At 49.0% G+C, this 13873-nt stretch overlaps 5 protein-coding genes across 5 annotated transcripts; 3 read left to right on the forward strand and 2 right to left on the reverse strand.

Annotated features, from left to right (window-relative positions):
• The first annotated feature begins 1656 nt into the window (after positions 1-1656).
• Positions 1657-7582, forward strand: csmB (putative chitin synthase). Its single transcript, XM_032063192.1, has 4 exons — positions 1657-2307; positions 2370-5978; positions 6034-7307; positions 7364-7582. Exons 1-4 carry the CDS (start codon positions 2009-2011, stop codon positions 7459-7461), a joined length of 5280 nt encoding a protein of 1759 aa, XP_031915988.1. The 5' UTR covers positions 1657-2008; the 3' UTR covers positions 7462-7582.
• Positions 7583-8709: 1127 nt separating this feature from the next.
• Positions 8710-9159, reverse strand: BDV38DRAFT_280397 (uncharacterized protein; the record flags this gene model as incomplete). Its single annotated transcript, XM_032059299.1, has 1 exon — positions 8710-9159. One exon carries the CDS (start codon positions 9157-9159, stop codon positions 8710-8712), a length of 450 nt encoding a protein of 149 aa, XP_031915989.1.
• Positions 9160-9482: 323 nt separating this feature from the next.
• Positions 9483-10099, reverse strand: BDV38DRAFT_280398 (uncharacterized protein; the record flags this gene model as incomplete). Its single annotated transcript, XM_032059300.1, has 2 exons — positions 9483-10035; positions 10086-10099. The coding sequence occupies 2 exons, from the start codon at positions 10097-10099 to the stop codon at positions 9483-9485; spliced, it is 567 nt and encodes a 188-aa protein (XP_031915990.1).
• A 64-nt stretch (positions 10100-10163) lies between these two features.
• On the forward strand, positions 10164-11795 carry BDV38DRAFT_34015 (MBL fold metallo-hydrolase). Its single transcript, XM_032063194.1, has 4 exons — positions 10164-10595; positions 10643-10790; positions 10852-11205; positions 11277-11795. The coding sequence occupies exons 1-4, from the start codon at positions 10380-10382 to the stop codon at positions 11564-11566; spliced, it is 1008 nt and encodes a 335-aa protein (XP_031915991.1). The 5' UTR covers positions 10164-10379; the 3' UTR covers positions 11567-11795.
• On the forward strand, positions 11796-13154 carry BDV38DRAFT_34016 (uncharacterized protein). Its single transcript, XM_032063195.1, has one exon. The coding sequence runs from the start codon at positions 12025-12027 to the stop codon at positions 12943-12945; it is 921 nt and encodes a 306-aa protein (XP_031915992.1). The 5' UTR covers positions 11796-12024; the 3' UTR covers positions 12946-13154.
• Positions 13155-13873: the final 719 nt, after the last annotated feature.

Genomic DNA, 13873 nt, shown 5'->3' on the forward strand with positions numbered 1-13873 from the left:
AAAAGAAAAAAAAAGAAAGAAAGAAAATCAATTTAGGTGAGGGTGGGTCGGATCATTCGATTAACTTGTTCTAACAGGGAAAGGTATGAAACTAGGGGCCCCATTAGTCCTTTGGCTGATTTTGCTTCCCATGATCGTTTTTGAAATTCATAATGGAAGATGATGGAATGTGTCTTGAAATTTTTGCTTTCAGGTTTTGGTGGAAATGGTTATGATTACCGTGGCCCTTCAATATGATCCCTAATATGATATTCTGTAGATTACGTTTCTTGTAGAGGGCCAGCTCATATTGCTCAATGGGCATAATCGGATTGCTTTTTCTAGCACCAGCATATACCTCCTAAACTTCGAATACGTACTAGCTCGACATGTTTTTTGAGACTCACTAGTGACCAACTACGAATATAACCGAAATACATACTCTGTACTAGATCGCATGTAGTCTGTACAGTGGATGTTCTGCAGAAAACAATGACTAGAGCCGCCACACATGCCTTGAAAGAGGCGTAATAATCTGACTTGATATAAAAATAACAACACCGTTAAGGCGGCCAGTGCCAGGTGCATGCTGCATGATTCTGGATACGAGTATGGGAACTAAGCATATGACACCACTTGGACACACTTAGAATAGAAAAATTGTATCAGAGCAAGATAACTTTAATTGGCCTTGACTAAGACACAGCTGTCCCCAGCAGGTCTGTTGACCCAATCTTTACGGTATTCGATACGGAAATCTGGTGGCCACGGAGTGCGGGTGAGACAAGGTGTGCCATTTTTAGCTATGGGAGTCTCTAAGGGTCTAGGGCCATGGATCTGACTCTCCTCGCTACCGCCATTGGCCAAGAACAAAATGTTCTGATGCACGCCACCTGACAGGTTTTGAGGGGAACCGAAAGGGAAACAAAAAAAAAAAAAAAAAAAAGAAAAGTAAACAAACCCACCCAAACAATCAAAGTAATAAAAAAGAATAGCCTCTGGAAAATGAAAGATTACACGACGACCACTATGTATTATATACGATTGAAAATCTCGTTTCTCAACACCCCCCAAACCCAAACCCAAACAGAATGCACCGAGGAAGAAAGGGGGGAAAAATTGTCCATTGTTATGACCCAAATACCAGATATGATTGATTTACGGACTAAATATGAGCTACTATCAGTGGTGGGGCCAATACTACTCCATTTTTTGCACTCTGTAGTTTCATGGCCGTCAATCAGGATTACCAATTGAAATCAAGCGAAGGGCGGGAATTTGCCTTGAAACAACAAAAGCACCGAGCAAAAGGAAAATCAAGTAATTTTCGTATGCTCGTACTGACAGTACCAACCCATATCCAGTTAAGCTTCTGGGACGACAACTTACCTTAGGCTGGCTGGCAACAAACTCGCATCACAGGCGATCGTCTCGTTCTCTTCTTTCTGTCTGCTTCTTCCTATTCTATCCACTTCAATTGTCCGCCTCTTGTTGTTGTTGTTGTTGTTTGAATTCCTCTTGCTTGCTTTTTTCCTTCGTTACCGGAGTAGTGCTTTCGAGTGTGTTTGATCTTCCTCTCTTCCTATCCTATTTCTCTTTCTTTTCTTTTGATAACCGAATCGTTTAGCCCTTCGCTTCGTATCATCGGTTGTAATTATAATCTCCGGGCTTTACAAACGTCGCTTTGCCCAACACTCGCTGTTCATCCACATTCCCGTCATTCGCTTCATAATCTGAAGAATACTACGACATCGTCTTTATCGATCACCGCTTCTGAATTTACTATTCAAAGCTTCCCCGCTCAAACTGTACACGCATATCCGTTCATCTCACGACCGCAGCGACACTAAGACCGTGTACGCATGCCTATATCCTTCGTCTAGGACTGAAGTCGGAACAGAAAACGGGAAGATTGTAGTTTTATGCTCTGAACGTACAGGATTTGGTTCATCGTTCCATCCCTTGGTTGGCGTTCTTTACGAGATCATATCGGTGATAGACCGCCGATTAACCTCGGGGTTGCACAACCATGTCAAATCGCTATTCGGTCTATTCCAGCCATTCGGCTGCTTTCTCTACCGGTGGCCGAGCGCCTCAGTCAGGTGGGCAGGTGTCGACGACAACGTTGCTGAATGCGTTGCATGCGCACTACACGACCGGACAACCCTACCAACTCGACGCGGGAACCAGTCTAGTCGTTAATACATGGCTTACTGCAACGCAATCAACCCCGGAAGGTCATACCGGGCCTACAATAGATCACGAACTAGCAGTCAGAGCTTGGGAGCACGCAAGGAGAAGAGCAGAGGACGGTTGTATTGTTTTATGGTTAGCACTCATCCTAAGATCCAGCAGTATTGGAGGACCAACTGACAGTCAATCATAACCAGTTCTGCTCACCACTCAGCACCATCCGTTTTAGAGCCATTCTTAGCAGCACTGCCTTTGTCCACTCCCAATATCGCCTTCACAGCGTTGGCCGCTCTCCGTCCCTTTTTGACGGCTGTCACCACCTTCAACCCTTCATACTCTCTCTATTCCGCGCTTTCGGCTTGCTACACCTTGACCCTCAAGGGCGACATCACCGGGCTATCTCTAGCACTTTCAACTTCAGGGATCAATGTCCGCAAAGGATTCCTCGACATTCCTTCTGAGCCGGGATATCGTGCCTTCGATGTGTTTTATTATCTCTTAACGTCTGCATCAACACCAGCCGAGCGGGAGTTCTTGGACCTGAAAGACGCCTCTTCCTACGCCCTGCTCCGCAAGTCGGGTACATACGCACCACCATCATATCTTCCTACCGCCGACGACGCTGCCGCTGCCGAAGACTTCAGATCTGCTCTTAAGGCCATTGGCATCAAAGGTGCATCTCAACGAGGTCTTCTGTCAGTGCTTGCTGGGTTGCTCAAACTGGGTAATGCGGCGGGCTTCCTAGTTGACCAAGAAGACCTGGAGGAGGCATGTGAAGATGTGGGTGGTTTGCTGGGCATAGACCCCGAAGTTCTTCTACATAAATGCTCCACCGATGATAGGGAGCTGTTGATATCTGGAATCTACGAGGCCTTGGTTGACTGGGTGATCGGAAAAGCCAATGAAGCCATAGCGAGCCAGCTTCAGGCGAGCTTAGATGATAGCAGTCGTGGCTCTGGACAGCCAGCTCAGTGGTCCGACGATGATACGGTAAGCATCACCGTGGTTGATCTGCCTAGGCCTGCGCTGGGAAAGGCGGTGGCGATGAGAGGGGTATTTGACGATACCCTGGGTATCAACGCAGAAATGAAAGAGGACGGGGTCGTCGTTCCTCCAGCTGGCCCGGCCGTCCTGAATGATATGAATGCAGCGATTGCCCAGGTTGAAGTCGATCTGGGAATATCCACAGGCCCTACCTGGCGCGAACGAGAGTATGAACTTGACAAGAGACACGGAGTCTTGGAGAAAGTTGGGCTTGAAGTCGAAACGGATTCGTTTCTTCGGCAGATTTTGTTTACCGCTGATTCCGAAGGAATCACCCTGGGTAAGAAAGGCCGATTTGATCTGGCTACCACGCTAGGCAGTAGTCGTGTTTGGCATCATGTCTCTATCCATCCCACCGATGACCTACCCGAGAATCTGAACCCTGGTATGCCGACTGCGGCCTGGTCCGCAGGCGCCGTTTCCCGTCAACTACGGGAATGGCGACTCGCTGAGTGGGCAAATCGTCGCCTTAAACATATCGATTTCACAGCCGACTTTGACGTGGAAGAGTTCATCGGTAGATACTTTCGCCTTGGGTGTGGGGAAGGGAAGGACGGTGTTGAGAACTGGTTAGTTGAAAGGGGTTGGACCAACGGCGATGCCGTGGTTGGCCATCAGCGAATCTGGGTGAGAGAAAATGCTTGGTGGGAAGCAGAGACAATGCTCGATCTAAAGCCTGAAGAGCCACCAGCAGCAAGCCCTTTCGTGTATGGAAGTGGCATGCTTGACCCTGGCGTTCCACATTATGCAGTGCCTCCCATGGCAGAATCTACAAGCCTTCTAGGGAGCCGGGATAATCTTCTCAACAGACAAAGCACACTGGTTCCCAGTGTTGCCGGTGGTGCAAAGTCAATTGCGCCCAGCGCTCCGCATACATTGCACACGGGTGGTGATTATGGCTTAGGTACAAAGGGAGATGATAAGAAGTATGACAACCCCTACTATGACGAGGACGGCCGCTACTTAGGCGAACTTGATCCTGAGTATGCCGATCCCAAACATATTGAGAAAAAGGAGATTACCCTTGGCCGACGTGTCTGGACTGGCTTTGTCTGGGCCATGACTTTCTGGATTCCATCGTTCGTTCTTCGCTTCGTGGGCCGAATGAAGCGTCCTGATGTGCGAATGGCGTGGAGAGAAAAGCTCGTCCTCGTGTTTCTTATCCTTCTCTTTAACGCTATTGTCTGTTTCTATATCATCGCCTTCGGTAACTTGCTTTGTCCAAACAAGGACAAAGTCTGGAACGAGAAAGAAGTCAGTTATCATCAAGGGAATAATGACTTTTACGTCAGTATTCACGGCAAAGTCTACGACATCAGCAAGTTCTGGAAAATCCAACACAGTGACACAAGCATTGAGACAACGACATCGAACATGGAGCCTTTCATGGGTGAAAATCTTGACGCCTACTTCCCCCCTCCGCTTACTCGACTCTGTGGTGACTTTGTGACGGATGAGTCTATCACACTGAGAAACAACGACACAAACGCGGTGTTGTATCCAAATGCCAAGCACAGCTGTGGCCCTCTCTCGCAGCCGGATCCGAACACAAAACTGAACAAAATCACCTGGTACGAAGATGTCTTTCTACCAAAGATTGACGAGTACTATAAGGGGTCCGTTGTATGGAAGCGGAGTGTTGTGTCAAAACAAGCAGACAGCAGCTCACGGTCCTGGGTCATCAAGGACGAAAAAATTTACGATTTGACGGACTATTTCTATACCCTCAAGCAGATGAACAATATAGACACTTACGACTTCCTGCCAAGCAGTATCACGGAACTTTTCAAAAATTATCCAGGCACTGACGTGACGGACAAATGGCCAGATAGTGAAAATGCCACCAAAGCGCAAACCTGTCTCGATTACGTGTTCTATAAAGGCAAAGTCGATTTCCGTGATAGTGCGAGATGCCAAGTCAATAATTACATCCTGTTGGCATTCACGTGTCTTATTTGTGCAGTCGTTCTTGTCAAGTTCCTCGCTGCTCTCCAGCTAGGATCCAAACGTCGACCTGCCCCGCAGGACAAGTTCGTCATCTGCTTGGTGCCAGCATACACTGAGGGCGAGGACTCACTGCGAAAAGGCCTTGATTCATTGACAGCTCTCCAGTATGACAACAAGAGGAAACTGATTTATGTCATCTGCGACGGTATGATTGTTGGTGGCGGTAACGACCGCCCAACGCCCAAGATCGTTCTGGATATTCTGGGAGTAGATCCCAAGATCGACCCCCCTGCTTTACCGTTTAAGTCAATTGGACAAGGCAGTGATCAACTCAACTACGGCAAGGTTTACTCCGGACTTTATGAGTACGAAGGGAATGTTGTTCCTTACATCGTTGTCGTGAAGGTCGGCAAAGAGTCAGAGCAAAGCAAGTCTAAGCCTGGAAACAGGGGTAAACGTGACTCGCAGATTCAAATTCTGAACTTCCTCAATCGCGTACACCATCGCGCTCCAATGTCGCCTCTTGAGCTGGAGATTTTCCACCAGATCAACAATGTGATTGGCGTTGACCCTGAGCTCTATGAATACTGCCTGATGGTGGATGCGGATACAAGTGTTCGAGAAGATTCACTTAATCGTCTTGTCGCTGCCTGTGCCAATGATGCTCGCATTGCCGGTATCTGTGGTGAGACGAGTTTGCAAAATGAGGAACGAAGCTGGTGGACCATGATTCAGGTTTACGAGTACTACATTTCTCATCATCTCTCAAAAGCATTCGAGTCTCTCTTTGGCAGTGTGACCTGTCTTCCTGGGTGGTAAGTATAAAACATCGGTGCCATATATATATCACGAAGATGCTGACTCGTACAGTTTCTGCATGTATCGCTTGCGGACGGCGGACAAAGGCCGGCCCTTGATCATATCAGACAAGGTTATTAAAGAATACGCAGACAATGACGTGGACACGCTGCACAAGAAAAACCTGCTTTCTTTGGGTGAGGATCGTTACTTGACTACATTGATGACGAAGCACTTCCCTACCATGTCTTACAAATTCATCCCGGATGCCTACGCTAGCACTGCCGCCCCCGAGACGTTTTCCGTCCTTTTGTCTCAGCGACGTCGCTGGATCAACTCCACTGTCCATAACCTGGTGGAACTTGCTGCCCTGAAAGACCTCTGCGGCTTCTGCTGCTTCAGTATGCGTTTTGTCGTATTGGTCGATCTTCTTGGAACCATCATCCTCCCAGCCACCTGCGTCTACTTGGGTTACCTAATCTACAGTGTCGCTAGTGGTGGACCAATTCCAATCATATCTATCGCCATCTTGGCTGGTGTGTATGGCCTTCAGGCGATTATCTTTATTGTGAAACGGCAGTGGCAGCATATCGGTTGGATGATCATTTATATCTGTGCCTATCCGATCTATAGTTTCGTTCTGCCGATGTATTCATTCTGGAAACAGGACGACTTCAGCTGGGGTAACACTCGCGTTGTCCTTGGAGAGAAGGGAAACAAGCGGGTTGTTGCGGTAGAAGACGAGCCATTCGACCCTCGCAGCATTCCTCTCCAGCGCTGGGACGATTACGCTCTTGCCAATAATCTGCCTGGCCGCCGTGGAGATTATAACATGAGCCAGGAGAAATTCTACGGAGGTCAGTATGGGGATATGGGCATGGAAATGGATGATATGCATTCGCAATATTCCTCGGTCAAGCCTGCATCTACCATCTTGACCGGATTTCCAGGAGCAGGCCGGAATGGTAGTCCTTACATGCCGCCGCAGTCGCCCGCCCCGTTCGGCGGAAACATCCCAGGCAACCGGCATTCGCACCTGTCCAGCTTTAGTCGGTATACTGATATGCCGCTTCAGCCAGGGCACCAGTCTCGAAACCTGTCGGTGGGCAATCTCAGCCAGTTCCAGGATCCGTCAAATCGGCATAGCGTGGGCCTAATGCAGAGCACGGACAATCTCCTAGGGGTTCCCCGGCCAAACTCTCGGAGCCCTGTAGGTGGTTATACCTCGCGGCCTCAAAGTGCATTTGACTTCCGCGGAAGTGGTGGGCCTGATGAAATGGCGATTACGGATGCTATCCGTAGCTGTCTGGCCGAAGTGGACTTGGACACTGTAACGAAGAAGCAAGGTGAGCAACTGAACCCAGCCGTGTTATGAGATACATGCTAACTGAACCTCTCACAGTTCGCGCATTGGTCGAGCAGCGGCTTCAAGCGACCTTGACCGGAGACAAGCGAGCATTCCTCGATCGCCAGATTGACCAGGAACTGGCAAATATGTAAATTTGTGGAGCGTGTTCTATTCCTTGTTTGCTCTTGCACCCGGTACCTTAATACATATATTCGTGCGGGAAAAATGTTGATATTTCGGCTTGGCATGCATGGCGTTTGGGATGATCTGAAGCATTCAGCGAATTTAAACGAGTGTAATAGTTGTTTATGAGAGTTGGAATGTACTCTGGATGTTCACCTTGTACATGGAAGCATATGTTGTCGAACAGTATCTAATGATGAAACTTGCAAGATGCATGTGTTATACATAGGAGATTATAGAAATCTAGAATACTCAACGCCCATTCACCGTGACATCGTCGGGGTGTCTTATTTCCCCTCTGATGTGTTTCACATAGTGTGTATACTATATATTAAATCATATTTTCAAGAAAACACAATCACACCCATCCTATCCAATAAATCAACAAGCTCATCCACAGAATACCAACATAAGAACGACTCGACACCCCATACACGACAGCAGCATGATATTCATTCATACAGAAACAAAGCACCCAGCCATCTCACCACAAAGCCCTACACAGAAGCTCAACTCCAGTATTCTCACACTTCTCACCCCAAGCACATACACACACAACCCAACTCATACAGAGATGAACCCCTACTCCTCCCCACCATCAACCAGACACTCCTTCTTCTCACCAGAACCAGTCCGTTCGACACTCGGACCACTAGTCGACCGCCGTACTTCTCTCAACACGACACTAGCGACAACGATACAATTGACAGCGAGCATGATGTGATGCAACCACTTCGCAGAATTGCGATCGAGCCAGCGCTCAAGGGCATTCGCAACCAGGTTCATAGTAGCCAAACTTAGGGCTAATGTTTAGCAGCGGGAACATGGTAATAGAAGGGAGTTAGTGGGTTGGGCTTTATTTTGGCCGGACATACAGAGCAGCGTTGTTCGGACGGTGACAGAGTCGATTCTTTAATGTTTGCCAGGTCATTGTGAGGGTTGGTGGGATTTCACTTCCGCCGGGATAGTGTTGGTGGAGGGTTGGGAGTAGTATTTAATTGAAGGTCGGCCCTGATGGGCGTAGTGGTAGAGCGCCATTAAACCTGGTAGGGCCTTTTAGGCAAATTACTACGTAGTGTACCCTAGGAAGTGGGGTCCCTTACTAGGGTCATTTGGTGTTTTACTTTTGATCCCTAGAGGGAGCGGTTGAGCAAGCTTACTTCTATGGACATGCTATAGCAAGACAAACTAGTAATAGGCCCCCGACCAAGAATCCATCAAAATATGCCAACCCTGATCAACACCCTGCGATAGGCTCGCATCGGGTAAATGTCATCATCCATCACCTCCAGTACAGTATGGTACGTGAGAGGACCCCAGGGAACGAACTTGCGGGAATCCAACGGGGACAGAAAGCCGTCATCCTGGGACGGTAATCTGACCGCCACCTTGCCCATGTGTTGTGCTTGTGGTCCTGCATCTTCAATTTGGAGCTTCGGGACTGCGTAGCGAATGGTCCACCTAGTCGACGACGGCTCCGCATACTGCATCCATCGAAACTTCAAAGTGTTACCAACATCGGGATCCCATGACTGAGAAGCATCCAAGAGAACTGTTTCCCCTAAGCCAGAATTAATAATAAGTGGTTTCAAACTGCAGTCACCATTAACCACTGCGATCGGTGCATGGTTGGTGCCTGCGAAACGCGGACTCAGTGTCCACTGCATGCGGCGAAGTCCGTTTGATATGCCTCTCGCCAACGCCAAATTGTGGCTTGATTGCTCACATGAGCCCTATCATCAACTCCTATCACGGTGTCCGCTGCATCTCCGTAGTGACCGCTCTCGCCCGAAGGGTCCGTCAACATATAGCGGCCCCCCCCCCAAAACCCCATTCGGGACGATTCGGATCAGTGAGCCCATTTTGAATCAAAGATAAGAATGTCAGCGTGTCGCCTTCCACAATAAAGACCGGGTCAGGATATGCTCGCTTGCCATACGGCCCGATCTGAATGTTTTCCTGGAGCCAACTTTTTGTCACTAACTTGTGATCAGGCCCGCTTCTGTCGAAGCCATAATGCTCTTCTCCACTGATTCCAGTCCACGCCGCTAGGCCATACATGTTCAATGAATGTATGCTCGCAATATAAAACATGCAAATTTGTTTGTAACCACGGCCCTGCGTCGTCTTGGTCAGAGATAGAGTAGACACGAAGCTTCCGGACGAATGTCGATAAGCTTTCCGTACTTCGAGAGTTCTGGACACTCCACAAAGCTTGGGCTAGAACATTGGCACCACCCCAGAGAAGGACCCAGAAAGAGCCGTCAGCCGAAGTCTCGTCGACTTCCTGAATGAGGAGACGAGCTCCCACACTTAATGGTCCTCGTATGCCGGCCATCCCGTATGATGCAATTCCGGAGCGAACCACCCGGAGAGAAGAGGGGGGTGGAAACTGCCGGGAGAGAGGTACATGCGCGTTGATATTGCCCCATACGGCGTCGTCAGCATCGATGATTCGATATATTGCTTCCTTGTGAATAGAGTTTCGTTGCCAAGTCGAAGTCGTCGCGACGAGATCACAGGTAGGGTACAAATGAGTTCTCCTGCGATAATCAGTGTATACACCGGCATCCTATATTTTCTCTAAGCTGACCTCCATTCTTTCATAGTAGTATAGCCTAAACAAGAATAAACATCTGGCGAGATCCATATCCGGCAGTTCTAACCGCTGGTAGTTGTCATGTTGGAACAGCCGGACCTCCGAACCACCGGAAACCCATTGCCTTCTACGGTCGGATACCGAGCTGGCTAGGCATACGGCGATATCGCCATGATATCATGACACCTGCCGCCTTGGCTTTTTAACTAGAACACGCCCATCCCTTTGTAGTGGACGTGATGATCCCTAATCCATCCTTCAACCGAAGTTCGAAGAAGAGGCAATACCATGCTCACAGAGATTGAAGAACTCGAGATCCATGTCATCGTCAACGATGAACTTGACCCGATCTCTCCAAGCCCCAACCCTGCCGTAAAGGCGGCGAGTCGGTTTATGGGAATTCCACTGACGCCGTTGAAGTCGGGCACCCAACGGGGTGGAGCGACTATGGAAATGCGCATGGATAATATATGTTGCGCGGCTCACGGAATCTCGTTGCTCCTCGTAGGTTTCCGCCGTTTGAATAAGGGTTAATAGCTTATATTTCACAGGTTGCCACGAAGGGCTCCCGGAAGCACTACCTTCTCTTCGATGCTGGACCCGAAGGCGCTGTGTGGGAAAGAAATTCTCGCCGACTTAGGACCGAAGTTGGCAAGATTGAGCATATTACTCTCTCTCATTATCACCGAGACCACTCCGGTATGGAAGCAGGGATAGCCTTGAAACTTTTGATAAAAGTAAAGCTAAACCAATACAATAGGTGGCCTGACTACGGCAATCGAACTGATAAATCTCAACGAGCCTGGCTCAAAACGTGTAGTGGTGGACGTGCACCCAGATCGGCCTGCATTCCGAGGGGTACAGGCAGATCAACCAATCTCTCTCGAAGCCGATCCTTCTTTCGAGGAGCTGGAGACAGCCGGAGCTACTTTACTAAAAAGTGACCAATCTCATACTGTGTTGGATGACTTTTTCCTTGTCTCGGGTGAGATACCTCGCAAAACTAGTTACGAGGATGGTATCCACGGAGGATTGCGCTTCAATGACTCAACTGCCCAATGGGAAGAAGACACCTTGATTATGGAAGAACGATATGTGATGTGTAATCTAAAAGGTATGACCTTACAATCTAAGCAACTTGGTGTTCGCAAGGGCAGACCTAACGTCTATCTTATCGCATTTCAGGTAAAGGTCTTGTTGTTTTCACCGGTTGCGGTCACGCAGGTATCGTGAACACCTGTCAAGATGCAGTCAGGCTGGGAAACGGCAGCCCTCTCTACTGCGTCGTGGGTGGATATCATCTAGCGGACGCGGACGATGCTAAACTCAACGCGACGATGGAGGATTTGAAGAAGCTGGATCCCAAGGTGCTCCTAGCCGGACATTGTACGGGCTGGAGATTCAAATGTCATATTGCGAAAGACATGCCCAACTGCCTGGTCCCATGTTTCTCGGGTAGCAAGTACACTCTCTGATTTAGTTTGTTAAACGTGAATTTGAATGCAAGGATGCCTGAGATCGGTTTACTACAACGCTTTGGTCCCATCGGTAGTGTGTACGGCTCATTTGCAAGCACCCGAGGCTTTCCTGGGGTGGTTTATCCTCCGGAGCAAAGGTACCCACATCAACCGATAAGTGGGGATAGAAACACTAGCTCCATTACGCTATCCTGATATGCTCGGATTGCCGAAGGACCGGACCTACTTTTTGGTGGAGAGTGGAGTAATTCCCCGGTGAATCCACTGTTTGGAATCAAAAGGACCACGGGGATCCAAGCTCGTAAACCCTTATAATTTCAAGAGTCGTGTTTTCTTGCGGAACCCTTCGAGCATGCTGAGAACGATCCAGTTTGCATTAGGACGAAGCACGAATTCCAACTTTTTTATGGTTACCTTCACGCCCGCTTTCCTGTTGCTTCGTTTGCTACTTCAGAATGGTCAATATTCAATCACGTCGCATTGTGCTAGTTGGGGCGACAGGCGCTTTAGGATCCCACATACTTGAAGCTCTTCTTGATACTGGGGTCCACCATATCTCAGTCATAACCAGACCGGAGAATGGCAGGATCTTCGACAGCAGAGTCTCCGTGAATCGAGTCGATCTGGATGATGAGGCATCCCTTGCTCGCTGTCTTGTCAGTCAGGATGCTCTCATCATAAGTCTGAGCCCAGAGAGCTACGGAAAGCAGATCCCATTGATCCGGGCGGCGGCGGCTGCCCGAGTGCCGTACATCGTTCCAACTGAGTTTGGATCGGATCCGACACATGAGAGATTGAACCGGGAGATAGGTTTGGCAGAGATGCAGAAGCCTTTCCGTGCTTTGATTGAGGAGCTCGGAGTTAGTTCATGGATTGGCGTTGTGAATGGGCTCTTCTTCGATTTCAATGTGCGCAACGGTTTCTGGGGTCTTGACATCCGGAACCGCAAAGTTACATTCTACGATGATGGCCAGGTCAAGATCAATACATCGACTCTTCCCTGGATAGCCATCAGCCTTGCACGCTTCTTCAGTATGCCGGACGAGTTCATCCAACAGCACCGGAATGCCTGGATCTATTTCAGTTCCTTCTTGGTCAGCCAGCGCGACGTTTTTGAGAGTGCGATACGGATGACAAGGACGATACAAGCAGATTGGGAAGTAGTTAGGGTGAATTCCAAGGTGGCAGCTCAGGAGGCTAAGAAGGGCATGGAGGATGGTGATCATATGGCGGTGTTCAGCCTGCTCTTCGCCTTAACTTTTCAAGAAGGGTTTGGATCGGACTTTTCTGACCGGTTGATAAACTACTCGGCGATGGGACTGAGTCCACCAACTTTGGATACCGTTGTTAAGGGGCTAGTGGAGGACTGTACCTAGGATAAGATACCAAGGGTTTATGTGCAATTGACACACGGGTGATGTTCAGACCGCGTCAAGACTTTCTTCGAATTCGTGCTGAGTAGTACCACGTACGTAGTTCGGCCAAGAGGAAAAGGACGTAATTGGCCTTCATCTTCTCTCCGATAAAGCGTGGGGTGTCGGATTTAACTCCCCCATATCGACAATGGAGGCCTAGCCGCCAGAACAAGAGGAGGGGGAACGGAGTTCCCACCAGAGGCAGGGAAAGACGGGCCATCAGGTCTTATTCCAGATGTACTTAAGGGCCACAGAGGACCGTTATTCGCAAGAGACATTGTGTATCCTTTGTGGGCAAGTCGTTATTCTTTATCACTGTACGAAGCAATTATGAGCTAAAGAGGCACTGACCTTCTCACACCCTGGACACCGAGTCGGCATGTTTCTTATAAGTCGGACCATCGGCATGGACCGCGTAGTAGACGAGTTTATCATGACTCTAACACATGATTCGGAGATCGGACTGGCTGTAAGTACTATGCATATTCCAGATTGCCATGTTCATACACCTTACACTTGCAGTATTCCTGGCATACCGCCATCCGGCTGTAAGCTGGAAATTCCATTCATGGCGGTTGTCAATATCCGAGGAGACCACCTTTACCACGAGCACATCACCTGGGATCAGGCCACCGTGCTAAGGCAGCTAGGTTCCGCAGGGGGGTTTCCATCGGATAGACATTTTCGCATTCCCCGCGCAGGGTCGTCGATAAAAAAGGGCGGCGTGTTTTTCAGCATATGCTCTGGTAGACGCAAGACAGGAATCTCCGGATAGCTGGATAAACATGCGCAGATGGCGTTAGGGTTGCCGTTAGTGACCGATGGGTGGGGCCGAACCTCCGTTCATCGAACTGGTCTGGAACAAAGTCTTCTCTGTTCGGAAAACCGA

This window comes from Aspergillus pseudotamarii (assembly GCF_009193445.1).
Source record: "Aspergillus pseudotamarii strain CBS 117625 unplaced genomic scaffold BDV38scaffold_13, whole genome shotgun sequence".
In the NCBI taxonomy this organism is placed as follows: Eukaryota; Fungi; Ascomycota; class Eurotiomycetes; order Eurotiales; family Aspergillaceae; genus Aspergillus; species Aspergillus pseudotamarii.

Excerpts from the sequence above, each read along its gene's own strand:
- csmB (XM_032063192.1), top strand. The coding sequence starts at position 2,009 with ATGTCAAATCGCTATTCGGTCTATTCCAGCCATTCGGCTGCTTTCTCT. Across the intron at positions 2,308-2,369 it reads GACGGTTGTATTGTTTTATG|TTCTGCTCACCACTCAGCAC; the intron begins GTTAGCACTCAT and ends AATCATAACCAG. Across the intron at positions 5,979-6,033 it reads GTGACCTGTCTTCCTGGGTG|TTTCTGCATGTATCGCTTGC; the intron begins GTAAGTATAAAA and ends TGACTCGTACAG.
- BDV38DRAFT_34015 (XM_032063194.1), top strand. The coding sequence starts at position 10,380 with ATGCTCACAGAGATTGAAGAACTCGAGATCCATGTCATCGTCAACGAT. Across the intron at positions 10,596-10,642 it reads ACGGAATCTCGTTGCTCCTC|GTTGCCACGAAGGGCTCCCG; the intron begins GTAGGTTTCCGC and ends TATATTTCACAG. Across the intron at positions 10,791-10,851 it reads TTATCACCGAGACCACTCCG|GTGGCCTGACTACGGCAATC; the intron begins GTATGGAAGCAG and ends CCAATACAATAG.
- BDV38DRAFT_34016 (XM_032063195.1), top strand. The coding sequence starts at position 12,025 with ATGGTCAATATTCAATCACGTCGCATTGTGCTAGTTGGGGCGACAGGC.